General features: G+C 42.3%; 1 protein-coding gene across 8 annotated transcripts in view; it reads right to left on the reverse strand.

Moving 5' to 3' along the window:
• The window catches only part of LOC140467397 (prickle-like protein 1), a 144002-nt gene that overhangs the window by 21588 nt on the left and 95486 nt on the right, over nucleotides 1-26928 (reverse strand). For all 8 annotated transcript variants that reach the window (XM_072563729.1, XM_072563728.1, XM_072563725.1 and 5 more), the window contains 3 exons: nucleotides 22432-22545; nucleotides 5402-5539; nucleotides 711-914 (listed from right to left, as the gene is read on the reverse strand). In XM_072563729.1, coding sequence (XP_072419830.1) covers nucleotides 711-914; nucleotides 5402-5539; nucleotides 22432-22545 — 456 coding nt within the window. The remainder of the gene's footprint in view (nucleotides 1-710; nucleotides 915-5401; nucleotides 5540-22431; nucleotides 22546-26928) is intronic.

Genomic DNA, 26928 nt, shown 5'->3' on the forward strand with positions numbered 1-26928 from the left:
ACCTGTGAACCTGTTGGACTGTATCTTGTATTAATGATTAGATTCCCTACAGTGTGGAGACAGGCCCTTCGGTCCAACCAGTCCACACCAACCCTTCAAAGAGAAACCCACCCAGACCCATTTCCCTCTGACTAATGCACCTAACACTATGGGCAACTTAGCACGGCCAATTCACCTGGCCTGAACAGCTTTGGACTGTGGGAAGAAACTGGAACATCCAGAGGAAACCCATGCAGACACAGGGAGAATCTGCAAACTCCACACAGACAGTCACCCGAGGCTGGAATCAAACCTGGGACCCTGGTGCTGTGAGGCAGCAGTGCTAACCACTGAGCCACTGTGCTGCCTTTAATGCTTTAGTATTAATACTTTAGAGTGGAGAAGTAACCATATTTTGTTAGATTCACAGAATACAGTTAGTTCCCCACTCGAAAGCATTAATACCAGGTTATAGTCCAGCAGGTTTATAGGTATTTCTGGTATAACATGTGTTTTATCAAGGCAAATTGGCTGCAATGTGATTGATGAATTGTGGCTGCTGCTGGTTGGATCATGCAAATTTTCTATAGCTTCTGACTTTGTCCACTCCAGTCCAACACCAGCACCTCAAATATCATGGTGACCAGAGGCAGGTTAGACATCATCATTATGTTAAGATTAGAAGTTGGAAAAACAATTGAGGCAGCTGAGGAATGTTGAAAACCACTCACCTGGTCACATGATGCACAGCGTGGTTTAAAGAGGTTGGCATGGTGCCGGCCGCAGTATATCTTCCCATCCTGGTAAAAGTAAATGAGGTCCACCAGCAACTCTTGACAGGTGATGCATCCGAAGCAGTATGGGTGCCAGCAGGTACGGTTCCCAGCTCTCTGAGCAAAGACAGCAACATCCCCTCCATTTATCTTCCCCCCACACTGAAAGCACATGAGCAGATTGTCAGGGTGTACACAAGGCTCGATTCTACGATATTAATATTCTCAATCATGTTTTCAATCTCTGTCTTTGTAGCCATCTCCAACCCTACACCCCTCCTTGATATCTGTACTGATCCAACTGTGGTTTGTTGTGCACCCTGGTTTTATTTGATCCATGGCCATGCCTTGGCGCTCGGCTCTGAACTTCTTTCCCCAAGCCTTTACTCAAGAGATATTGGGATACTGGTGAAAACATGGCATAAAAGTAAATAATCACACACGGCCTGCTTAACTAGTGGAGCAGGCTTGACAGGCAAAATGTTCTAACCCTGACCCTATTTCCTCTGTATTCCTCTGTACTTTTGTCTCTTCCATTAAGCTCTCTTTACAAACCTATGTCTTTGACCGAGCTTCCAACAGTCTCAAGGTTGCCTGTGGCTTGGTGTCAAACTTAGTATTGCAATATTCTTGTGAAGCACTTTGTGATGTTTTCTGACTTCAAAGACACGACTTAAATACAAGTTGCAGGAGGTGGGAAGCTGCTTCATTTGGATCAGTTTTGTGACCAGTTTTTACTAGGCCTCAGATTGACAATGTGCACATGGCTTGATTAGAGTGGTGCTGGAAAAGCACAGTAGGTCAGGCAGCATCCAAGGAGCAGGAAAATCCACGTTTTGGGCAAAAGCCCTTCATGTGCACATGACGCTTAAAATATACACCCCGCTTCATTTTTTTTCACTGACTATATTTTTTGCCAATTATACATATGCAGTCAATTTCAGATTCAAACTGACCCTTAGTTTCAAATTATGTTTCTTTGAAATGTCAACTCATGTATGGCTTTGCCACAGGTTTTAAAAAAATTGTTCAGAGTACGTATGCACATCAGGCTACATCAGCATTTACTGCCTGTCCTTAGTTGCCTTTGAGAAGGTGGTGGTGAACTGCCTCCTTGAACCATTGCAGTCCATATGTTGTCAGTAGGCTGGACCCACAATGTCCTGAGGAAGTGAATTCCAGGGTTTTAACCCAAGAATACTGAAGGAATGGCGATATATTTCCAAATCAGGATCATGAGTGACTTGGAGGGGAACTTGCCAGTGGTGTTCCTGTGTATCTGCAGCCCTTGTCCTTCTGCATAGAAGTTGCCCTGGGTTGTGAAAAGTGCTCTCAAAGAAACCTTGGTGAATTTCTGCAGTACACCTCATACATAGTTCACACTGCTGCTTCAGAGTGTTCATGGTGGAGGGATGGATGCTTGTGGATGTGATGCCAATTAAGGGAGGTCAAATATCCTTGATGATGTCAAGATTCTTGCATGTTGTTGGAGCTGTACCCATCCAGGTAAGTGGGAGTATTCCATCACACCTCTAATGTGTGCCTTGTAGGTATTTGGATTTTGGGGAGTCAGGAGGTGAATTACTCGCTGCAGTATTCCTAGCCTCTGACCTGCTCTGGTAGCCACGGTATTTTTTCGGCTGGTCAATGGTAATTCCAGGATGTTGACCGGGAAGTGGGGTTTGGGGGAAGTAGTTCTCAGCTACGGTAATGCAAATGGTTAGATTCTTGTTTGATGAAAATGGTCAGTACCTGCCAATTGTGTGATGTGCATGTTACATCTACTTGTCAGCCCAAGCCTGAATATTGTCCTGGTTTTGGTGTATTTGGAAATGGACTTCTTCAGTATCTTCAGAGTCACCAATGGTGCTAAGCATTGTGCAATCATCAGTAAACTGCTGATCTTATGATGGAGAGAAGGGTCATCAGCTGAAGAGTCATAATTTCCTTGCAAAGGGAATGTTGAGGGTATATGTAGAGGGATTCCCTCACCAGTCCCTGGAATTGACAATCTCTGTAAAATTAGCTACACCAGTCCATCACCTGTGACCCTGAGTAGTCAAATGTAACCTATTATGTAGTAAGTATACGCAAAAGGGCAGAGATTAACTAAGCTGTGGGGACAGGAATGCACTGAATTGGAAATCTGTTTCAAAAAGACATATCAGTCATGATGGGCTGAATGACTGCCTTCCTTGCGGAAGGATTCTATGATTCTAAATGATCCACAGATTTAAACAGTGCCATTAAGACCTTGTGATCATCTTATTTCTATCTCAGCTATTGAGTTCTATTGTGTTGGGGTCTCTGACTACCTCAGCATTTCACCCCACATCCTGTATTTGTCGCAATAGCAATATGATTTTTATACAGACATCAAAGTTATTATTTGATCATTAAAAACTATTTTGAGTTCACTAAAGTCCTTTCGAGAGGGCAATCTATCAACCTTACATGGTTTGGTCTGTGTATGACTCTAAACTCATTGTAATGTAGTTGTTTGTTAACTTTCCTCTGAAGTGATCTCACATGTCATTCAGATAAGAGCAGTAAGGAACAGGTGGTAAGTTCTGATTCTGTCAATCAATAAAAGAAAATTTAGGACGTCAATATGTCCATTATTGTAATGTATTATAAAGGGACATGAATCTCTATCGGTTAAAGTTGCTTGAAGATATGTTTCTGAACATGCTCAATGACATAGTCACTTCACTGTATTTGAAAGGTCCATTCCTGACACCACAAGGTCCTAAATTTTGCCAGGTCACAGATGGCCAGAGATCATCTATTGATGGATACTTTAGTAGGGCTGAAGTCAGATATGCAAATAAATTTATTGCATTTACAGAAGCTGACGGGCATAAAATTGTGAAAGGGCTGTGCAAATTAAAACCCCTTTATTATAGGTAGGGTTGAAAGTCAAAATCATTTTCCCAGAATTGAAATGTCTAATGCTAGAGGCATGCATTTAAGGTGAGAGGGGGAAAGTTCAAAGGGGATGTGAGGGGCAAGTTTTTTTTTACATAGATTGGAGTAGGAATCTGGAACGCACTGCCAGGGGTGGTGGAAGGGTTTAAGGGACTTTCAGAAGGGTTTAAGGGACTTTCACATGAACATGCAAGAAAGGGAGGGATTTGGGCCAAGGGCAGGCCGAAGGGATTAGTTTAATTTGGTGCCATGTTTGGCATAGCATTATGGTAAAAGGGCCTCTTCCTATACTGTACTGTTCTAAAACCATTTGTTCATTGGACTGGCCTTGATCCCTGTCACCATCACGCACCCCCCACCACTCCCCCAACCATTCTCTCATTCCCTGGTCAAAACAGCAGCCTCTGGCTTGTTATAACTTCCCTATAACCTGATGTCCTTCAAAGTCTGCATATTTGAGTACATTTTTCGACACTTCAATTGACACTATTTGATCAGACAATAACTAAATTGATCAGTGAAACTAATATCCCTGAAGTTTGGAGATAGACATGGTAAGCTGGAGACAGGAATTAGAGAGATAACTGGCTTGCTCAAAACACAGCAAAATTCATGTTCTCCAGTTCCTTACCAACTGGAGTTATCAAAACTGTCTTTGCAAATTGCCATTGCCGCCGGAAATCTCACTGAGGTCAGTCTGAACTGATTGTAAAATGACCAGCTGAAGACTGAAGTGCTTTTCCCCTTACTGTTTGTAGTGAAAAGAATCAAAGGTGAAGAGGCTGTATGCCTTATGCAAGTTGTACTATACATCAAGATATTTTCTGTTTACAATTCCTATAATGACCACAAACTTCAGTGGGTACACCAGCACTTTTGATTTACTGGCACCACCCTATCCCCGTGTGTCCAAGAGAACAGGAATATTGCTGTAGTACTAGGGGATCATAGGAGATGGTCTAATGTTGCCTGTTGGGTGTCAATGCAAGGATCCTACTAAGAGTGAAATGGAGTTAGTCCACTGACAGTGTGAGTGAAGCAGCTTTAGGAAGAAATGTCTGTGCCTTTTGTGAGCAAACACTCTTCTGCCCTTTACTGAACATCCACAGGGTTACCGAGAATCTGAACTGGGCCAGTCATGTAGGTGTCCTGGCTAAAATAGCTGGAAATTCTGTGGTAAGTAACAGCCTTGCCACCATCTGCAAGGCACAAGTTAGGAGTCACTTGTCTGGATGAGTGCAGCTACAATAACACACAAATGGTTTGGCGTCATCCAGGGAAAAAAAAGCTCACTGACTGGGCCATCAACCATCACCTTAAACATTCACTCTTTCATCATTAATGCTCAGTGGCAGCAGTGTGTACAGTTGGTAGATTGCACTGCAGAGACTCATCAACAATAGTCTGTTCAAGCCTGCAACATCTACCACTTCGAAGGACAAGGGCAGCAAATGCTTGGGAGCATCACCACCTGCAAGTTGCTCTCCAAGTCACATTGCATCCTGTTACTGGATCTTCCTCCCTAATAGCACTGTGGGCATCCTTACCACACGAACTGCAGTAGCTCAAGACTACAGCTGACCACTACCTTCTCAAGGATATGCAATAAATGTCAGTGACACCCATATCCCATGAAAGAATTACAAAGAAAAATCTGAATAATATTTTCTGAGTTCAAGTCCATTTACTCAGTTGGATTCCCATTTTTGCTTTTAGCTCACCTTTTCACAGAGTGCTCCAGTGGCTGTTAAAGGAAACACCTGAACAATTCCACGTCCCAGTGCTTCCCTCTTCCTCTGACCACTGAAGACACGCAACTCCCTCTTCTCCTCTTCACTCAGCGATTGGCAGTATTTCTCCTGTGAAACAAAAAGGACAGAGTTAACTTTATTGTTATATGTTCTGTGAATCACAGGGTGCAAACCAAATGCATTCTGGGAAGGTGATGGCCTTGTGGCATTATTGCTAAACTACAAATCCAGTTTATGCTCTGGAGACCTGGATTTGAATCCCATTCTGGCAGGACTCAATATTAAAGCAAATCTGAAATGATCGAGAAATCACTGTTGATCGTCAGGAAAACCATCTGGTTCTTTAATATGCTTTATGGAAGGAAACTTCCCTCTTCACTAATTCTGGCCTACATGTGATTCCAGACTCACAACAATGTGGTTGATCCTTAACTGCCCTCTGGGCAATTAGAGATGGGAAAGTAATGCTGGTCTGGCCAGTGATATCCACGTCCTGTGAATAAATACAAAGTGCAGCAAGTTAAGAAGGTCTCAAAATAAACCACAGCACACAATTTATCGACTAAAAGCAATGGCCAAGTTTTAGTAAATTGGCACTGTTTGTACCATTGAATTGCATGTCATATTTAAAATCCAAGAAGTCACTATCCATAACATATGTCGACAAAAGTTATTGGCTTTAAGCTCTAGTTTGAGAGAGCTACCAGAACAGGTCACGAATTCCAAGAGTTGTCCCCATTCCTGCCATTTAAATGACCGACAGCCTCCACTGAATTCAGGAGTTGGTCTGTTTTCAGTACATTTTGTTTGGATTGTCACACTGTCCCTTGGGAGACCAATGGTACCCTCGTGGGCCCATTGGGGTTGGCAGGTGAGGTTTAGGTGTGCTTATATCAACACACACTTCAATAAGCAGTAGAAGATTTTTTATTAAAATGCATCCCACTGAGAAAATTATGGATTAGAATCCCTACAGTGCAGAAAGAGGCCATTCAGCCCGTCGACTCTGCACTGATTGTCTGAAGAACAGCAGGTCAGGCAGCATCCAATGTTTCAGGCATAAGCCCTTCTTCAAAAATGAGGAAAGTGTGTCCAGCAGGCTAAGATAAAAGGTAGGGAGGAGGGACTCCTCCTGCTGCGCTTTTCCAGCAACACATTTTCAGCTCTGATCTCCAGCATCTGCAGTCCTCACTTTCTCCTGTCTGAAGAACATCCCACCATATCCCCATTACCCTGCATTTACAATGGCTAATTCACCTAGCCTGGACATCCCTGGACACTACAGGACAATTTCGCATGGCCAATGAGCCTAAACTGCACATTTTTGGACTGTGGGAGGAAACCGGAGCACCCGGAGGAAATCCACACAGACACGGGAGAGCATGAGAACACCACCCAGACAGTCGCCCGAAGGTGGAATCGAACCTGGGTCCCTGGTGCTGTGAGGCAACAGTGCGAACCACTGAGGCATCGTGCCACCCCCAAAAATCCATTATGCCCCAAATTCTACTGTTTTTTTTACAAGCAGTTTGAAATAGTTAGCATTTTCTTTTTCTAATTCCTTATTCATATCGTCCCCACCTCATTCCTCCCTCATTCTCACAAAATCCTCATGTCTAACTGATGCCACTTAATGACTTTTACCCATAGCCCTTTGTATCCCTATGTCAACTTAGTGCCTACATCCATTCATCAACCTATTTGTTCTTCACCTACTATTACACTTCATTGATTATTGCCAGGAAAACAAAAGTCCTATGACTTAAATTTCTATATTACAGCTTACACTATTGATAGAAGCATTCTAATACATAAACCACACTTTGGTACCTGGTGACACTTCTTAACAGGTCAACACTTCTTGGCAGGTCAAATCAGACTTTCAGGTCATTCATGGTCGATGCTTGTTGATAATTCTGGACACATTAACTCCTGTCGGCAAGTGTTGATAAGCTGGACTGTTCCAAAGGGGTTAATGCACCACTTAAACAACCTCCCTTACAATTAGCCACACTTAAACCCCTGCCAACCCCAAAGGATACACTCATAAGATGCTGTGGGACCATATCCACAAGGGTACCATTGGTCCCCCAACGGTCGCTGTAACAATCCAAAAATAATGTACTGAGAACAGGCCAACACGTGAATTCAGTGGAGGTTGTTGGTCATTTAAATGGCAGGAATAGGGACAACTCTTGGGATTCATGACCTGTTCTGGTGGTTTTGCCCTTTACGTGAAACATAGGTTAATATTAAATATTAAGCACTTGAATGAAATGTTTGTTTAGATAAGGGATTAGTTGCAGCAAGGTAAATATGTTTTGTTCCAATAGTGGGAGTCATGGAGATGTTCAGCATGGAAACAGGCCTTTCAGTCCAATTCATCCAATGCCGACCAGATATCCTAATCTAATCGAGTCCCATTTGCCAGCACTGGGCCCATATCCTTCTAAACACCTCCTATTCATATACCCATCCAGATGCCTTTTGAATGTTGTAATTGTACCAGCCTCCACTACTTCCTCTGACAGCATACATGCACCACTCTCTGCATGAAAACATTGCCCCTTGAGTCCCTTTTAAATTCTTCCCCCTCACCCTAAATGTATACACTCTAGTTCTGGACTCGCCCATGCCAGGGAAAAGAGCATGTCTGTTCACCCTATCCATGCCCCTCTTGATTTTATAAGCATCTATAATGTCACGCTTCAGCATCCAATGCTCTGGGGAAAACAGCCCCAGACTATTCAGCCTCTCCCTGTAGCTCAAATCTTCCAACCTTGGCAACATCCTTGTAAATCTTTTCTGAACCCTTTCAAGTTTTACAACATCTTTCTGATAGGAAGGAGACCAGAACTATATGCAATATTCCAAAAGTGGCCTAGCCAATGAACATGATCTCCCAACTCCTATTCTCAAAGCTCTGTCCAATAAAGGAAAGCATACCAAAGGCCTTCTTCACTATCCTACCTACCTATGATTCCACTTTCATGAAACTATTAACCTGCACTCTAAGGTCTCTTTGTTCAGCAACTCTCCCCAGGACGTTACAGTAAGTGTATTAGACATTCTCTGAATTGATTTTCCAAATGCACCACCTCACATCTATCTAAATTAAACACCATCTGCCAGTCCTCAGCCCATTGGCCCATCTGATCAAGATCCCGTTGTACTCTGAGGTAATTATCTTTGCTGTCCACAACATCTCCAATTTAGGTGTCATCTGCAAACTTACTAACTATACCATCTATGTTCACATCCAAATCATTAATATAAATGATGAAAAGCAGTGGACCCAGCAGCAATCCTTGTGAAACACTACTGGTCACAGGCCTCCAGTCTGAAAAGCAACCTTCCACAACCAGCTTCTGCCTTCTACCTTCAAGCCAGTTCTCTATCTGGACTAGAATGATAATTTTATTTACTGTCAATATGCCTCCTTATTAATCCACACTCTGGATAACGGGTGAATTGGCACACATGGATGAGAAAAGGGTGGTGGTAGAGATTATGACTTGGCATAGGAACCATAAAAGACAATGGGGATGATGGAAGCATGGCAGTATGAGGGGCCATTTGGGAAGAGATTGATATGGGGGATATGTGGGGCCAGGGATGGGTGAATGGGCATTGGGTGATATAGGGAGAATCAGGGGCCATAACATATGGGTTTAGGGGCAAAGATTGGCATAAGAGTATAAGAGGTCACGAGGGAATGCATAGGATGGCCTGGATGGAGCAAGGTGAAGAGTGAGGTGGTCAGAGCAGGAGAGACATCTTATGTTTTATTATTTATTTTTAAACATTTAACACAGTGATGGAGGCCCCTCAGCCCATCGTGGAATCTGGCAGCCACCACCACTTTTGCCTTAGTTGCCAATTCTCCCCCAGCCAACCTTCATGGACCAAAACAGAGGGGTGAGGGCTGTTATTTATAAAGCAAAGGTTGGAGGAGCTGCTTTTTTTTAATGTTGTGCACTGGAACTGGAAACAAATATGGCGATCTGTGTTTCTTTGTTCTGGATTCCCTGACCTGGGGAAACAATTTCTTTGCTTTGTCTCAATTGATTCCTTCTCATTTTAAATACTTCAATGACACTTTAAGCTTTGACAAAGGGTCAGTTAGACTCGAAACGTCAGCTCTTTTCTCTCCTTACAGATGCTGCCAGACCTGCTAAGGTTTTCCAGCATTTTCTCTTTTGGTTTCAGATTCCAGCATCTGCAGTAATTTGCTTTTATTTTGTTTTTTCATCCTTTCACCCCAGTATCATTTTGGTGAATTTGTGCTGGACACATTCCAAGGACAATAATCTCCCTGAGATGCAGTTCAGACCTGAACACATTGCCCCAGATGGTTTCTGCCCATGGCTCTGTTAGATCAGATGCCTTCCCATTGTACTCCAATCTTCTTGAGGAGAAGTGATTACTTGCTGAGTGCCTTTATTGCAAAGAAATTAAGTTGCTTGAAAATTTAGTGCCTTAAAAAATGTTGTGTTAATGGCTTTCATATCTCTCACCAGCTGATCATGTGAGTCACTCGCAGATTTTGATGGTGATTAAATTACTTATTTCAGGATTTTATATGTTTATTGAGAATGTGTTTATGAGAAAGTTTCAGTCAATTAGCAATCTTTTTGTAAACGTCTTTAACATGTTGATAATCAAATGCCATTTTGCATTGATGTTAATACAAGTACATTTATGAGGACTGGTTAAAAGGTATTGCTTAGAAATTCATTAATGTGTCTATGAACTTGTTTTTCGTTATTACTAACATAAGAGTCACAATTTTGTTCCTCATAAAATACTGCATTTTTAGAAATAATTGGGTTTTCTTGTTATTAAACTTGCTGATCCCTGGTCTAGGCTGATACTTTGTGCTCAGGCTGATATCTTTTGGTTAAGGCTTTTCTTTGCAGCTTCCAATGGATGATATCGATATTAAAGATCCCTTGGTTTTGTTTGATCAAGAACACAGAGTTCCGACAACGTTTTAGCCAAAATTTCTTCTTTGACCAACATGGTAAAGTACAATTTAACTAATGTACTAATCGCATGAGTTAGATGTATAGAGAATGACAGCGACAGAGTTAACCTATTAGTGATGTAAACCTTTAAATGCTTCTATAAATTATGGAGAATTATTGGTGTTACAACTTTAAAATGCTTTGATGAATTATGGAGGAAATTCTAGAACTTTAGGCCCTCGGCAGCTGAAGACAAAGCCATCCATCATGGAAGCATTTGGAGAGCTTAAAGTAATGGGGTGTGGTCTTGTGGCATAGCAGTATGGTCACTACCTCTGATCCAGGAGACCTGGATTCAAGTCCCATCTGCTCCAGAGGAGGATCAAAACATCTCTGCACAGATTGATTAGAAGTATCCAAAGTAATTGGATATGTCCAGGTGTGGATCGGAGCTGCACCATTTTAAATGATTTGATACTATTTGCAGAGGGAGATCAAAAGGCGCCCATGATCACCATGGGTGGCATGGTGGCTCAGTGGTTAGCACTGTTGCCTCCCAGCACCAGACACCTGGGTTCGATTCCAGCCTCGGGTAACTGTCTGTGTGGAGTTGCACGTTCTCTCTGCACTTGCATAGGTTTCTACCAGGTGCTCCGGTTTCCTCGCACAATCCAAAGATGTGCAGGTTCAGTGGATTTGCCATGCTATAGTGTCCAGGGATGTGCAGGCTATGTGGATTAGCCATGGGCAATACAGGGGTAGGGTAGGGCTTTGGTTCTGGGTGGGATGTTCTTCAGAGGGTTGGTGTAGACTTGATGGGCTCCTTCTACACTGTATGGATTCTATGAACCATCTTTCATGTTTGCCCATCTAGTGTCCTGTACCAAGCATTAGAGAATCTGGTCTCAATTCTCCCAGCCACCACCCACCACCTGCTACACAAACAAACAAGAGCAGAGAGAAAGAAGGAAGAACAGCAATTTTTATGGCATTGCATTCTGAATAAAAATTATATCTCAAGACATTTAACAAGAGAACAAGAAAGTAAAATATGACAGCAAGCCGTATAAGGAGATATATTGTCAGATAACAAAAGCTTGGTCATGTGATAGATATTAAGGAGGAAAGTGAGGTGGAAAGAGAAGAGTTGTAGAGAGGTAAGCACAAGCTTGGCTGCTAAAGTTTCAATTATTAAAATAGAGGATACTTAAGAGGTCAGAATTAGAGGAGAACAGGTATCTCAGAGGGCTATGGGGCCATAAGACACTCTAGAGATGGGGAGGGGAGAGGCCATGGAGGGATTGGAAAGCAAGGATGAGAATTTTGAAACTAAGACTTTTGCTTGTTTGGGATTTGATGTAGGTTAGCGAGAGCAGGACTGGCAGGGTCTTGGCTCAAGTTTAGAGAAGAGTTTTGGATCTCCTCAAGGAGGGTAGGATGTGGAGATCAGCCAGGAAGGTAGAGGCAATTCCAGAGATAATGAGGAACGCAGTAGCAGGTGAACTGGGGAAGGGGATAGGTTGAGCAACGCTACCGAGGTGAAAATGGGCAGTCTTAGTGAGCCCACAAATATAATGTTAGAAACTGATCATGGGGTCAAATGTGACACCAACATTTTTAGCAAGCTAGTTTAATGTCTGACAGTTGCCAGGGAGACAGATGGAGTTGGTAAGAGGAAAGCATAAGATGTACTGTTGAACTCTGTATCTCGAATTGTTTTATTCACATTATTTTGAAAAGCGAGGAGGGCTTCCCAGAGTAAACCCATGCTTAACTTAAACATTCATTTGTGGCTTCTCTCAAGTAATGTTGAATTATTGGCACACTGCACTGATTTTGAACTTGGTTGGCTTTACCCAAACACATTCCACTTCATGCTGTCAAAGAGACCGTTAACATTTTAGTATGTGCTGGATTACAAAATGGGCCCCAGTTTGAGAAGGAAAGTGTAACTGAAACAGTTGTATTGTTCAGTTCCATTTAACAATTAAGAAAATATTATTTTAATTTTGGTGTGGGGCCCTTTTTTTCAGTAAATGGCTTCTGGATATTTTCTCCCTGCACTGTTCATAACACAAGACCGTGAATGGAACACCTTAACTGAAATGTATTGATAATTGTCCTTTATGCATTTAAAGAGGGTTTTTAAACTGCTACTACATTATACAAACCAATTTAAGTATGTGAGTAAAATTGCAATAATAAGGGGCTGTTATATTTTAGAAGCCAGCCATATAAGCTTTCATTTAGTTTCCTCATGGTAATCGTACCTTAGGAGGTTTGTTCATGAAACTAAATACTCTTTATTACTCCCTTTACAGTTAACAAATGAACTGTTGTAATAGTTTTCAATGTTCCAATTGATGCTTTACATTTGCCATTGTTTCTCATGGGAACTGAAATTAACCCTTTATGAACTACAGTGCCAATATCCAGTTTATAGACTAAAAATGACTGCAAAGACCAGTCAACATTTCCATGTGATCATTCCTCCCTCCCCCCTCTTATTTGTGCTTCAATGGGTGCATGACATCTGCCTTTATCTTTTCCAAGCAATAGCTTTTTTTACTAGGCCAGATATCAGATTTTCATGGAAATGTTCTCAGCAGGATTTGGGATCACTCATTCACTTGATTCCTGCTCTTCTCGCAAAGATCACTGGATCAGGAATGCAAGGTTAATTAATTCCGTATATCCAGGTAAAGGAAATCAATTGTTGGATGTCTCAAAACTGCCCCAAATCAATTAACTTGGTATAAATTGAGAATCAAAGCTCAATGTGATTCCATCTCAAATCTTAGGGTTGAAAAGGGTGGCACTGGAAATTGTGATGATGGGTTTATGCCCAAAACATCGACTCCCCTGCTCCTCAGATGCTGCCTGACCTGCTGTGCTTTCCAACACCACCATTTTCGACTCTGACTCTCCAGCATCTGCAGTACTCACTTTCTCCTGGAGTCTTAGGGTGCATATGGAAGTTTCCGCTACAAAAGGAGACCATTCGGCCCATTGTGACTGTACCATGAACTAGCAACCCAACTCCTGTTTTGCAGTTTCTGTACTGTAGCCTTCCAGGCTACACCATTTCAAGTTTGTAGCCACGTACGTTTTTAAAGAGGGTTTTAGTCTCTGTCACCATTTACAGGGAGTGAATTCCAACCACCCACCACCCTCTGAGGGTGGCATTTCTCCTCAACTGCATTCTGATCCTTCTGCCAATTAGTTTAAATCTGTGTCTTTATTGTTAAGTGAAAGGAGTCTGTCCTCTTGGTTAGAATTCTTCAATCCTAATAACATTCTTGTAAATCTCCTTTGTAACCTTACTAGCATGATCACATCCTTCCTTTAATACCATGAACAGAACTCTTTGTAGCTGTGGCATTATTACTAACTTATGTAGCTGGAGCAGAACATCCATAGCTCTTCCATTCTGTGCCTCAGCTAATAAAGGAAGGCATTCTAAATTACCTTCTTTATTTAACCAGCTTCCTTCAGGAATTGTAGGCTATGCATTCCAGTGTCCCCCCTGTTCTGTACGTTTAGAGTCATAGAGTCATAGAGAGGTACAGCATAGAAACAGACCCTTCGGTCCAACCCATCCATGCCGACCAGATATCCCAACCCAATCTAGTCCCACCTGCCAGCACCCGGCCCATATCCCTCCAAACCCTTCCTATTCATATAGCCATCCAAATGCCCCTTAAATGTTGCAATTGTACCAGCCTCCACCACATCCTCTGGCAGCTCATTCCATGTTCAACACTAGTTCAACACTAGACAATGCTCTTCCATACCAGATCGGGTGGGCAGTGATTATTAAAAGTTGATTCGCATTAAGATCCAATCTCTCAAATCGGACAACCTTGGAACCGAGTCCATGCTAGATTTTGGATTTTGCCAGATTTTGAGCCACATGTGGGCTGCTCAGACCAATTGGGTCATGTGGGGTTATAAGTGGTCACTTGGAGACTATCAGATTACAAAGTCAGCATCAGGCAGCTGAATTATCCAGGCACATGGGAAGTTGACTTAGAGTCATAGAGTCATAGAGATGTACAGCACAGAAACAGACCCTTCGGTCCAACTTGTCCATGCTGACCAGATATCGTATCCTAATCTAGTCCCATTGGCCGGTACTTGGCCCATATCCCTTCTTATTCATATACCCATCCAGATATAAGGTTACCCCTCAGCCTCCGGCGCTCCAGGGAAAAGACAGCCCCAGCCTATTCAGCCTCTACCTTTAGCTCAAATCCTCCAACCCTGGCAAACATCTTTGTAAACATTTTCTGAACCCTTTCAAGTTTCACAACATCTTTCCTGTAGCAGGCAAACCAGAATTGCACACAATAACTGACACATGGCATTCTAAAAAATGTCTGGTTTGTGGACATAAGTTTTGAGAGAATATACTTGTGGTTAATTGTGATCATTGCAGCTGATGTTTGATGATTCTTCATTTTGAAAGGGAATCGGAATAACACGTGAGAGAAAAGGATTTTCGGGAATGGGCGGGTTTGAACCAGGTCAAGTGTGTGAGTCTATTGCTCTGCAAACTTACCAGAAAGGACTGGATGAGTTGAAAGGTGTCCTTCTACTGTGTAATAACTATTGTTGCTTTAGTGCATAGATTCCAGATGAGATAGGCAGTGTAACTTTAATCACGTCATGTGATCTTCCAGTAGCCAGGTACCCGTCTCACCTTCAGTCACTGCCAGTGCATTGGAGTCTGTACAGTGTGCTTAGTCAGTCAGTGTGTGTAATTTACAATAACATCAATAAACACAGAACCCACACTACGTATCTGTGATATTGCTGCAATGGAAACAGTGTTGTTAAACATCAGGACATTAGTAACAACAGGAACCCTATCTTTGAGGTGGATGTTATGTGAGTAAACCCAAAGCTCAGACCAAATTGTACTGGCATTTGACCTAAGAAGTTATGTCAACCATAACTCAATGGGTGGAAGTGGTGGATGTGGGTACACTTATAATGTTTAAAAGATATTTAGATAAGTACATGAATAAGAAATGCTTGGAGTGATTTGGGCCAACCACAAAGCAAGTGGGTCTAGTTTCGCTTGAGATTATGGTCAGCACGGAAGCAGTGGGCCCAGCACTGATCCTTGTGGCACACCACTGGTCACAGGCTTCCAGGCTGAATAACAACCCTCCACCACTGCCCTCTGTCTTATACCTTTGAGCCAGTTCTGTATCCAAATGGCTAGTTCTCCCTGTATTCCATGTGATCTAACCTTGCTAACTAGTCTACCATGAGGAACCTTATCAAATGCCTTACTGAAGTCCATGTAAATCATGTCCACTACTCTGCCCTCATCAATTTTCTTCACTACTTCTTCAAAAAACTCAATCAATTTTGTGAGACATAATTTCCCACATGATTTGGATGAGAACATAGGAGGTATAGTTAATAGGTTTACAGATGACACTAAAATTGGAAGTGTGGTGGACAGCAAAGAAGGCTACCTCAGAGTATAACAGGATCTTGATCAGATGGGCCAATGGGCTGAGGACTGGCAGATGGAGTTTAATTTAGACAAACGTGAGGTGCTGCATTTTGGAAAGGCAAATCAGGGCAGGACTTATACACTTAATGGTAAGTCCTTGGGAGTGTTGTTGAACAAAGAGACCTTGGAGTGCAGGTTCATAGTTCCTTAAAAGTGGAGTCACAATTAGGTAGGACAGTGAAGAAGCTGTTTGGTATGCTTTCCTTTATTGGTCAGAGTATTGAGTACAGGAGTTGGGAGATCATGTTGCGGCTGTACAGGACATTGATTTGGCCACTTTTAGAATATTGCGTGCAATTCTGGTCTCCCTCCTATAGGAAGAATGTTGTGAAACTTGAAACGGTTCAGAAAAAATTTACAAGGATGTTGCCAGGGTTGGAGGGTTTGAACGACAGGGAGAGGATGAATAGGCTGGGACTGTTTTCCCTGGAGCGCTGGAGGCTGAGGGGTGACCTTAGAGAGGCTTATAAAATCATGATGGGCCTGGATAGGATAAATGGACAAGGTCTTTTCCCCAGGGTGGGGGAGTCCAAAACTAGAGGGCTTAGGTTTAGGGTGAGAGGTAAAAGATATAAAAGGGACCTAAGGGGCAACGTTTTCACACAGAGGGTGGTGCAAGTGTGGAATGAGCTGCCAAAGGAAATGGTAGAGTCTGGTACAATTACAACATTTAAAAGGTATCTGGATGGGTATACGAATAGGGTCGATTGAGAGGGATATGGGCCAAATGCTGGGAAATGGGATTAGGTTAATTTAGGATATCTGGTCGGTATGGACAAGTTTGACTGAAGGGTCTGTTTCCGTGCTGTACAACTCTGTGAAGTACTCTATGACTGATTGGACCAAAGGGTCTGTTTCCAAATAAAAACCAAAAAAACTGTGCATGCTGTAAATCAGAAATCAGAGTTAACCTTTATTTCAAGTGACCTTTCTTCAGGGTCACTTAACCCAAAACATTAACTTTGATTTCTCTCCACCGATGCTGCCAGTCATGTTGAGCCTATCCATCAATTTCTGCTTTTGGGTCTGTTTCCATGCTGTATGACTCTAAGACTGTTCAGTAGCAAAAACTCCTCACTCCCCCACTCTCCCCCTGGCCACATCCCTATGCGCCTCAAGACTGTAAAGATTGTAATTGGGGAAGTTCATCATCATTGTGCTCACTGTTACCTTACTACAGTTACAGTGAAAGCTAGTAGAAAACTAATTTGAAATGTTTTATACACTCGACAGTGTTGGAGAGCAATGTGGAAATTCCCTTTTAAATGAGAACTAGTAGATGAAGAATCTAATAATTTCAGAAATGGAGAAAGAGGACTGTTCTCTGCTTTCTGTGGAGTGGAACTTTGGATCTTAAACAGTACTCATTATTTTTATTCCACAAGTGAAAACAATTGAACAAAGTTCTGAGTGACAGTAAGGAAAATAAAAAGATCTGTGAAAGCTGGAAATAGTCATCAACTCTGCCAGTACCGGGAGTTTGATGGAAATGTTTGAGCCAAAAATTGTTCTTTCTTTCTTTAAGGTTGAAGGTTCTGCTGTGTGTTTCCAGAATTTACTGTTCCGTTTCAAAGTCATATTACTCTTTGCCTCACAGGTCGTCGAAAGGCTTATTAAACATTTTTGACATGTTTATATATAAAACTATTGGTTTCATTTAAACTTTCTTGCAGTTTTAAGCCAAGATGAGGGAGAAGGGACCCAAGGGAGTTATGCAGACAAGGGAGTGTTAGAAAATGATCGAGCTAGAGTTCTACTTTAAATTAAACAGCGATGGTAGGACAAAGGCAGACAAATTTCAACTAGTGTGTGTTAATTTATGATATCAGGACTTTTCTTACTTAATTTTGGTCAAAGAATGGAATAGTGAGCTGCCTAGAGTAGTTACAGAGTCTTGGAGTCAGAGAGTCATAGAGATGTACAGCACGGAAACAGAAGCTTCAGTCCAACTCGCCCATGTCAACCAGATATCCCAACCCAAGCTAGTCCCATTTGCCAGCACTTGGCCCATATCCCTCTAAACCCTTCCTATTCATATACCCATCCAGATGCCTTTTAAATGTTGTAATTGTACCAGCCTCCACCACTTCCTCTGGCAGCTCATTCAATACATGTACCACCGTCTATGTGAAAAAGTTGCCCCCTATGTCCCTTTTATATCTTTCCCCTCTCACTCTAAACCTATGCCCTCTAGTTCTGGACTCACTCAGCCCAGGGAAAAGACCTTGTCTATTTACCCTATCCATGCCCCTCATGATTTTAAAAACTTCTATAAGGTCACTCCTCAACCTCCCACGCTCCAGGGAAAACAGCCCCAGCCTGTTCAGCCTCTCCCTATAGCTCAAATCGTCCAACCCTGACAACATCCTTGTAAATCTTTTCTGAACCCTTTTAAGTTTCGCAACATCTTTCTGATAGGAAGAGGACCAGAACTGCGCACAATATCATACAGAAACAGACCTTTGGTCCAATTAGTCCACACTGACCATGTTCCCAAACTAAACTAGTCGCACTTGCCTGCTGTTGGCGCATATCCCTCCAAACCTTTCCTCTTCATGAACTTATCCAAATGTCTTTTAAATACTGTAACTGTACTTGCATCCACAACTTTCTCTGGCAATTGATTCCGCACACAAACCACTCTCTGTGTAAAACTGTTGCCCCTTCATGTCCTTTCTAAATTTTTCTCATCTCACCTTAATAATATATCCCTTAGTTTTGAACTCTCCCACCCTAGGGAAAAGACCCTTGTCTATCTATGCCCCTCATGACTTTATAAACCTCAATAAGGTCAACCCTCCAGCTCCTAAATTCCAGTGAGAAAGGTCCCAGTCCTTCCAGTCTATTTTTATATCTCAAAACTGGAATAGCTTAGCAAAGCTGGCTGCTTTGATAGGAAGACTGTATGATAAGAAATAGCCCGCATTTATATAATACTTTTCACATTTATATAATACATTCTTAGGATGTCACATAGCAGTTTACTACCGATATAGTAGATTGAAGTGTCATTGTCATCATATTGAAAACAAGTTTGCTCATTTGCACTCAGCAAGATCCCTCAGCAGTAAAAAAAATCTGGATAAATTTGCCGTTTAGTGATGTTGGTTGAGAGAGAAGCTGAGCTGAAAATGTGTTGCTGGAAAAGCGCAGCAGGTTAGGCAGCATCCAAGGAACAGGAGAATCGACGTTTCGGGTTGAGAGAGAAGCATACATCATGACTCCCTATGCTTCCTCAATATGCCAAGGAATTTGTTTAAGTTCCCCAGAGAGAACCTTTGGTTGGATTTGGAAACCGAACAAAGGCTACGGCAACGGAGGAATGGGCACCGCACAATAATCAACTGACAGGAGGGTCCCTCCTAGTTGGGGAACACTTCTGTGGTCCAGGACATTTGACCTCGACCTTCAGGTAACCATTCTCCAATGTGGACTTCAGGACAGGAAGCAGTGAAAAGTAGCTGAGTAGAGGCTGATAGCTAAGTTCGGTACCCATAGGGAGGGCCTCAACTGGGACCTTGGGTGCATGTCACATTACAGGTGACCACCATTGCACCATACACACACACAGGCACTCCTATACATGCACATACACACATACACATGGACACACATATACACAGACACGCACACAGACACTCACACACACCCTTACAGACACACACACACACATGGACACACATATACACAGACACGCACACAGACACTCACACACACCCTTACAGACACACACACTCCTACACTCACACATGCATCCTCTCAGAGATTTAGACCATTCTACACTCACGCACACACATATACACTCTCTCTCACAGACACTCACAACTCCCCATCCCAGACACACACACACACACACATGCACCCCCTCACAGACTTAAGACACTCTACACTCACATACACACACATATACACTCTCTTTGACACTCACAACCCCCCAACCCACACACACACACACACACACACACACACACACACACACACACACAAACACACGCAAGCATGTGGATGAGGGTAGAGCAGTGGATGTAGTGTACATGGATTTTAGTAAGGCACTTGATAAGGTTCCCCATGGTAGGCTTATGCGGAAAGTCAGGAGGCATGGGATAGAGGGAAATTTGGCCAATTGGATAGAAAACTGGCTAACCGGTCGAAGTCAGAGAGTGGTGGTAGATGGTAAATATTCAGCCTGGAGCCCAGTTACAAGTGGAGTTCCGCAGGGATCAGTTCTGGGTCCTCTGCTGTTTGTAATTTTTATTAATGACTTAGATGAGGGAGTCGAAGGGTGGGTCAGTAAATTTGCAGATGATACAAAGATAGGTGGAGTTGTGGACAGTGAGGAGGGCTGTTGTCGGCTGCAGAGGGACTTAGATATGATGCAGAGCTGGGCTGAGGAGTGGCAGATGGAGTTCAACCCTGCCAAGTGTGAGGTTGTCCATTTTGGAAGAACAAATAAGAATGCGGAATACAGGGTTAATGGTAGGGTTCTTGGTCAGGTGGAGGAACAGAGGGATCTTGGGGTCTATGTACATAGATCTTTGAAAGTTGCCACTCAGGTGGATAGAGTTTATAAGAAGGCCTATGGAGTATTATCGCTCATTAGCAGAGGGATTGAATTCAAGAGTCGTGAAGTGATGTTGCAGCTGTACAGGACTTTGGTTAGGCCACAGTTGGAGTACTGTGTGCAGTTCTGGTCGCCTCACTTTAGGAAAGATGTAGAAGCTTTGGAGAGGGTGCAGAGAAGATTTACCAGGATGTTGCCTGGAATGGAGAGTAGGTCGTACGAGGATAGGTTGAGAGTTCTCGGCCTTTTCTCGTTGGAACGGCGAAGGATGAGGGGTGACTTGATAGAGGTTTATAAGATGATCAGAGGAATAGATAGAGTAGATAGTCAGAAACTTTTCCCCCGGGTACAACAGAGTGTTACAAGGGGACATAAATTTAAGGTGAAGGGTGGAAGGTAAAGGGGAGATGTCAGGGGTGGGTTCTTTACCCAGAGAGTGGTGGGGTCATGGAATGCGCTGTCCGTGGGAGTGGTAGAGTCAGAATCATTGGCGACCTTTAAGCGGCATTTGGATAGGTACATGGATGGGTGCTTAATCTAGGATAGAAGTTCGGCACAACATCGTGGGCCGAAGGGCCTGTTCTGTGCTGTATTGTTCTATGTTCTATGTTCTATGTTCTACACACACACACACACACACAAAGATCCACATGCACACATATACATATATGTTTGTGGGGTGAATTTTAACTTGCAGAGTTACATTGTACTTTGCTCAAAAACTGCATGAATTCATGTAAAACTCTGTTATCTCATTTTTTAGATTAGAATCAATCTAAACATCATGGCAGAGAACACGGGGGCTAACACCTTCACCATATTGTCTACCTAACACTAATTGTTACAGTTAACCTGAGAATGCAACTTTTAAATGTTTTGTGATTTACACATGAAAGAAGTGAAACTACCATGGTATTCGAACAGATGAAAGACTCAACAGACAATCAAGGTATTTTTCAATGTATAATTTCAGTTACATCACACTGTAAATTTTTGCTATAAATTCTGTGCCTTACAATTGCGTCCTCCACAACCACCTGATGAAGGAGCGTCGCTCTGAAAGCTAGTGCTTCCGATTAAACCTGTTGGACTATAACCTGGTGTTGTGTGATTTTTAACTTTGGTTTGATGCATCATGCAAGAGTTATCAACTCCAGCAGTACAGTGCAGTAGCAAGGGGTGCTGTGTATCAGAGCTGAAAAATGTGTTGTTGGAAAAGCGCAGCAGGTCAGGCAGCATCCAAGGAGCAGGAGAATCGATGTTTTGGGCATAAGCCCTTCTTCAGCCCTTCATTCCTGAAGAACGGCTTATGCCCGAAACGTCGATTCTCCTGCTCCTTGGATGCTGCCTGACCTGCTGCGCTTTTCCAGCAACAGATCTCCAGCATCTGCAGTCCTCACTTTCTCCCAGTGCTGTGTATCAGCCTGGATTGTATGCTCAGGTCACTGGTGTGAAGTTTGAACCCATGACCACAGGTTCGAAGACAAGAAAACGATCACTGACCCAAGAATGATATGTGAATGCAACACTGGTGGCCTGTGAAGGTCACAGGTTCTTTACACAGTTGAGCAACACTGACTGCAATAGTCAAATGGACGAGAGCAAATCAACAGGCCGTCGAAATCAATGGGAACAAAAATAAACCAGGCTACTGACTTGCTGTCATGTATTCGGCACAAGTTGCATAAAATCAAGATCTATCAACAGTGATTTGCTGACTTTGGATGCGATCGCAGATGTAGCGACTTGTATCAATAAATGGTGTTCTCTGAATCATAGAATGGATCTTGATGAGCGAATAAGTCTTGATAATTCTTTGATATTCTACTTGTGCTCTTTTCAAACAATAATCACTTAGATTTTGTTTTGTATATGCGGTTAATCTTAATTCTTAACAGTTTATGACTCAATTGTACTTGCATAGAGTTACACAGATACTTACATCATTATCATGGGGTGGGAGCTGTTCCAGGAGCTGTTTGATTCGGAATTTCTCTCCAATGCTGTTGACATATGGAATGTTTTCTTCAGGTAAACAGCGAAAGTACTGATGCACCTGTGGATTTAAAGCCGTCACTATTATTCTTTTAAAATAAAAAAAAACCATTTTGCAAGAAGCCAGGGAAACAACGGCTCATCGCTGAGTGGAGATAAAAACAGGGGAAACATGAACGCACAATTAAAATAAAACACTCTTCTCTGTTTTCCTCTGACACCCAGGTTCTGAATCAGATTTTTGATGGTCCTTCATTATGTAAAATTTAAAAAGTCTCAAGGGGTTGATCTATAATGTACCTTTGAATTGTGATTATTGGTATTTATTATGACGGACACAGGGAACAACTAATCCTTTTGTTGGATTGGAATAAAACAAAACCGCAGCATTATTCTGGTTTGCAGCCAGTACCGCAGGGATATATTGTAGTAATTATACAATGTAGTTGTTTCTGTTATATTGGAACAAATGTGTGTATTGAGCTTCTTGGTAAACTTCACTGTAGAGCACTGATTAGACTCCAATGGCTTCTATCCACAAACTCAATGTGTCTCACTCAGTCCTGGTCAGTAGTGCCTCTGGTGAGATTGACATTTACTGTATATACTTGAGTAAAAATCGATCTCATGTTAAATTTGACCCCCAATTTTTGTCAAAAAGTCTGGAATTTTCCTTATATCTCATGTAGTTCTTCACAGATAACAGAGCAACATTTACGAGTCAAGGTATTATCCTGTACATAAATGTTACAATGGGGAAATGAATTGTTTTCTCATACTATTATGTGCTTTGATGTACAATTCACATCAATTTGGCAGGAAAGTTTAAGACTCATCAGGTCAGATCAGGTGACAACCTCCCTTTGTGTGCAGCTCAGCTGAGCTCAGTTCCCCAGTAGCACTCATAGAATACAGTCATATTACTACAATTCGTTGTGTTTTTCTTCATTATTCTTTTAGAGATCAGTTGTGTTTCTGCTAATGACAGTATTTTGGACTGTAGCATGAATTGTAGCCCCTCAAAAGTAGTATCCATGTAATAGTTGACCCCATAAATTTAACTTTGAGAAACATTCTAAAGAATTTGAGTATATACAGTATTGGCCATCTAGGGCTTCCATGAGAAGTTGATGCTCTCTTTGTTGAGGAGCTACAGTCCCTGTGCTGAAGGAGTTCCCACAAAGCTGATGGGAGAGAGTTGCAGAGTTTTGAGCCGGTGCTGATGAACTGAGCCTTTTATGAATACAGCTGCAAAGGATGAGCAGCTCTGATATCGGATGTAAGACCACTTTGATTTAAGAATATTAACAGGAACAGTGTCTGGTGTCGGTGTAATTATAATGAGACAGTGATACAGTTTGGCAGTGTGCTGGGTCGGGGACAGGTTTGGGAGAGTTTGCTGGCTCAGAGAAAATAAACCAAAAAGATGGTGGTCAGATGGTGGTTGTAGTCTGTGTGGTGAAAATTCTCCCTCAGTGCTGGAAGCAACAGTCATATTTCTCCAGGTCAGGGTGTTGTGGATCAACCTGGAGGTGTTGCTGATCTCATACATCTACTGCCCTTCACCTCTTAAGTGATGAAGGATGTGGATCTGGGTGTTGCTGACAAAGAATACTTGCCATTGTTCCTGCACTCCATCTTATCAATGCTACATGCTGCAGCCACTATGCTAATGGTGAAGGGGGTAGACATTTAAGCTGTTATATGGACTTTGCCCTGCAGAGCGTTGAATTTTTTGAACCTGCGCTGATCTAGGTAAGTGGAGAGTACTCCATCAGGATGTTAACTTCTGCCTTGTAGAATGAAATTGCCATGATTCAAATCTGGATGACACGAAACTCTGAGTGTGCCACTGTCATTAGCCATTCCCACCAACAGAGTAGTGAATCCAGTAGAACGATGCCTAGGATAAGCTGAAATTGAGCACTGGTTACTGAGCTGAACTTGTGTAAACTTGTTATAAGGCTGTACCGATCAATCAGAATAGAGTTAAATCACAGGAGCCCAACATCATGCAGCTGTGCACAAGATATTGTTTGATACTGAGCCCTATGTGTGTAAATAATGTTCAAACACTGCATGTATGTCTTAAACAGTGAGAAGGTTACAAGTGTCATGTTACAATTGGAGAGAATGTGAAGTTGACACAGCAAATGGAAGCTCTGGAACAAAGCAAATATTGCAAGGGGTTGGGAAATTCCGCCATTGAGTTTATCATCTGTTCTGAACCACAAAGAGACCAACTTGGAACAGTTCAACAGGCAGGCATTCTCTACAGCAAGGTGAATACAGCTGTTGAAGCAGCTCGGCTAGTGTGGTTCAAGGCAGTTTGAGTGGAGAATGTCCCATCTCCAGTGGCAAAGAGGCTGGTCCACATGAAGTTCATCCACAGAGTCAAGACTGATCCATGGGAAGATCTCCTGCACGTTAGTTATGTGGTGAGGGTGTGGCAGTTACAGCAGCAACAACAGATGATTGGCTCCAAGATAGTCTCAGCCAAATCCTGAATTCATATGCAGCAAGAAACATTATTGACATGGATGAAACAGGCCTGTTTTGCAGTCATTTGCCAGACCATTCCTTCGTGTTCAATGGTGAAGTGCATAATCTTGGAAATTGGAGCAAGATATATGCCATTGCTTGAGTCTGTGCCAACAGGAATGGCACTGAAAGGATGCTGTTTCTTGTGACAGGAAAGTCCAGGAAACCATGATCCTTTGCAAATGTCAAGCAATGATTCAAGCATTATGAGGTCAACAAAACCACCTCTAACACTTGTGAGGCAAGGATCAGCAAAGTGGGCAAAATATACTGATGGAAGTAAAGGAAGATTATCATCATTAGAGACAACTGCTTGTGCCCCTCCAACATCACTGGTGTTATGTTGACTGTCTTGCCACCAAACACCACACAGTCACACCATATGCTAAGCAACAGAATTAATGGGCGATGCAATTTGGAGATACAATGCCTTCATCAGCCAAGCTGAAGACCCTGAACTTTCAGATGAACTGGTAAATGCCTGGCTACTTGTCCTCTTGTTTCCCAAACCGAAGATTGAAGAGAATCCCTGGGATTTCACACTGCAGCACGGAAAACATGTTTGGTTGCATCAAAAACATGTATCACGCTTGCCCAAAGATAGTCAGAGGAAGATTACCGTGCATTTCCAAAGCTAACTCATGACATTTTTCAATGCCTTTTTCAAGGTCAGGTCATCATAAGGTGTGAGTCAAGATTAGAGTGGTGCTGGAAAAGCATAGCAGGTCAGACTGCATCCAATGAGCAGGAAAATCGACATTTCAGGCAAAAGCCCTTCATTATAAGGTATGATTAACTTTAAGAATAAATATTGTGTGTTTTTGCTTTGGATGTTTTATGAAGTGGAGTGTGTTTGTAGGGAAATCTGGTTACATAGAGGCCTCCTCAGCTATCTCCATGCACACTGCTTAATTTACATTTTCAGTCTCATCCCCTGGAATTTGACTATTCCATATTTTCCTGCAAATGGAGAGCAGGCCATGGGTATCACGAGGAAAATTACTTGGAGCAGAAGTCCCATTTCTGACCTGATTTTGTAGCATTTATGTGGGAGGTTTCTGATGAAGAGAAATCCTCTGGATATATTGTATTTGCTGATGGAAATGCCATTGATTGAAAATGGTAAGTGTTGAACTCCTTCTTGTTGATAATGGTCATTGATATGGCGTTAATGTTACTTGCCACTAATCAGTAATATTTAATCAGCTTTTCTTTTCTCGGAAGGTTATGAATCTATGAAATTCCTTTCCTCAAAATGCAGCGAATGTCAAATCTTCAACTATTTTTAATGCAGAGGTAGATAGATTCTTGATTATGGATGAGATGAAAGAATTTTGGGGTTGTGCAGGAATATAGAGTTGAGGTTAAAATTAGATCAGCCATGATCTTACTGAGTAGCATTGCTGGTTCAAGGGCTGTTTGTTATTAGTTTGCATGTTTTAGATTAGTGTGGAAACAGGCCCTTCAGCCCAACCAGTCCACACCGACCCTCCGAAGAATAAACCACCAAGACCCATTTCCCTCTGACGAATGCACCTAACACTATGGGCAATTTACCATGGCCAATTCACCTGACCTGCACATCTTTGGAGGGTGGGAGGAAACCAGAGCACCCAGAGGAAACTCATGCAGACACGGTGAGAATGTGCAAACTCCTCACAGACAGTCGCCCGAGGCTGGAATCGAACCTGGGACACTGGTGCTGTGAGGCAGCAGTACTAACCACTGAGCCACCGTATTCATAGGTTAATAAACATAATACAGATAACCCTGTACAGTCAAATTATTAAGGTAAAAATGAACATGATTGAAATTTCAAACTATAGTAAAAGCACACCAATGAAATCTCGAGGAATTAGCCATAACTACACTTTTATGCATTTATTCCTTACTCCACTTCGAT

This window comes from Chiloscyllium punctatum, chromosome 45, assembly GCF_047496795.1.
Source record: "Chiloscyllium punctatum isolate Juve2018m chromosome 45, sChiPun1.3, whole genome shotgun sequence".
Classification (NCBI taxonomy): domain Eukaryota; kingdom Metazoa; phylum Chordata; class Chondrichthyes; order Orectolobiformes; family Hemiscylliidae; genus Chiloscyllium; species Chiloscyllium punctatum.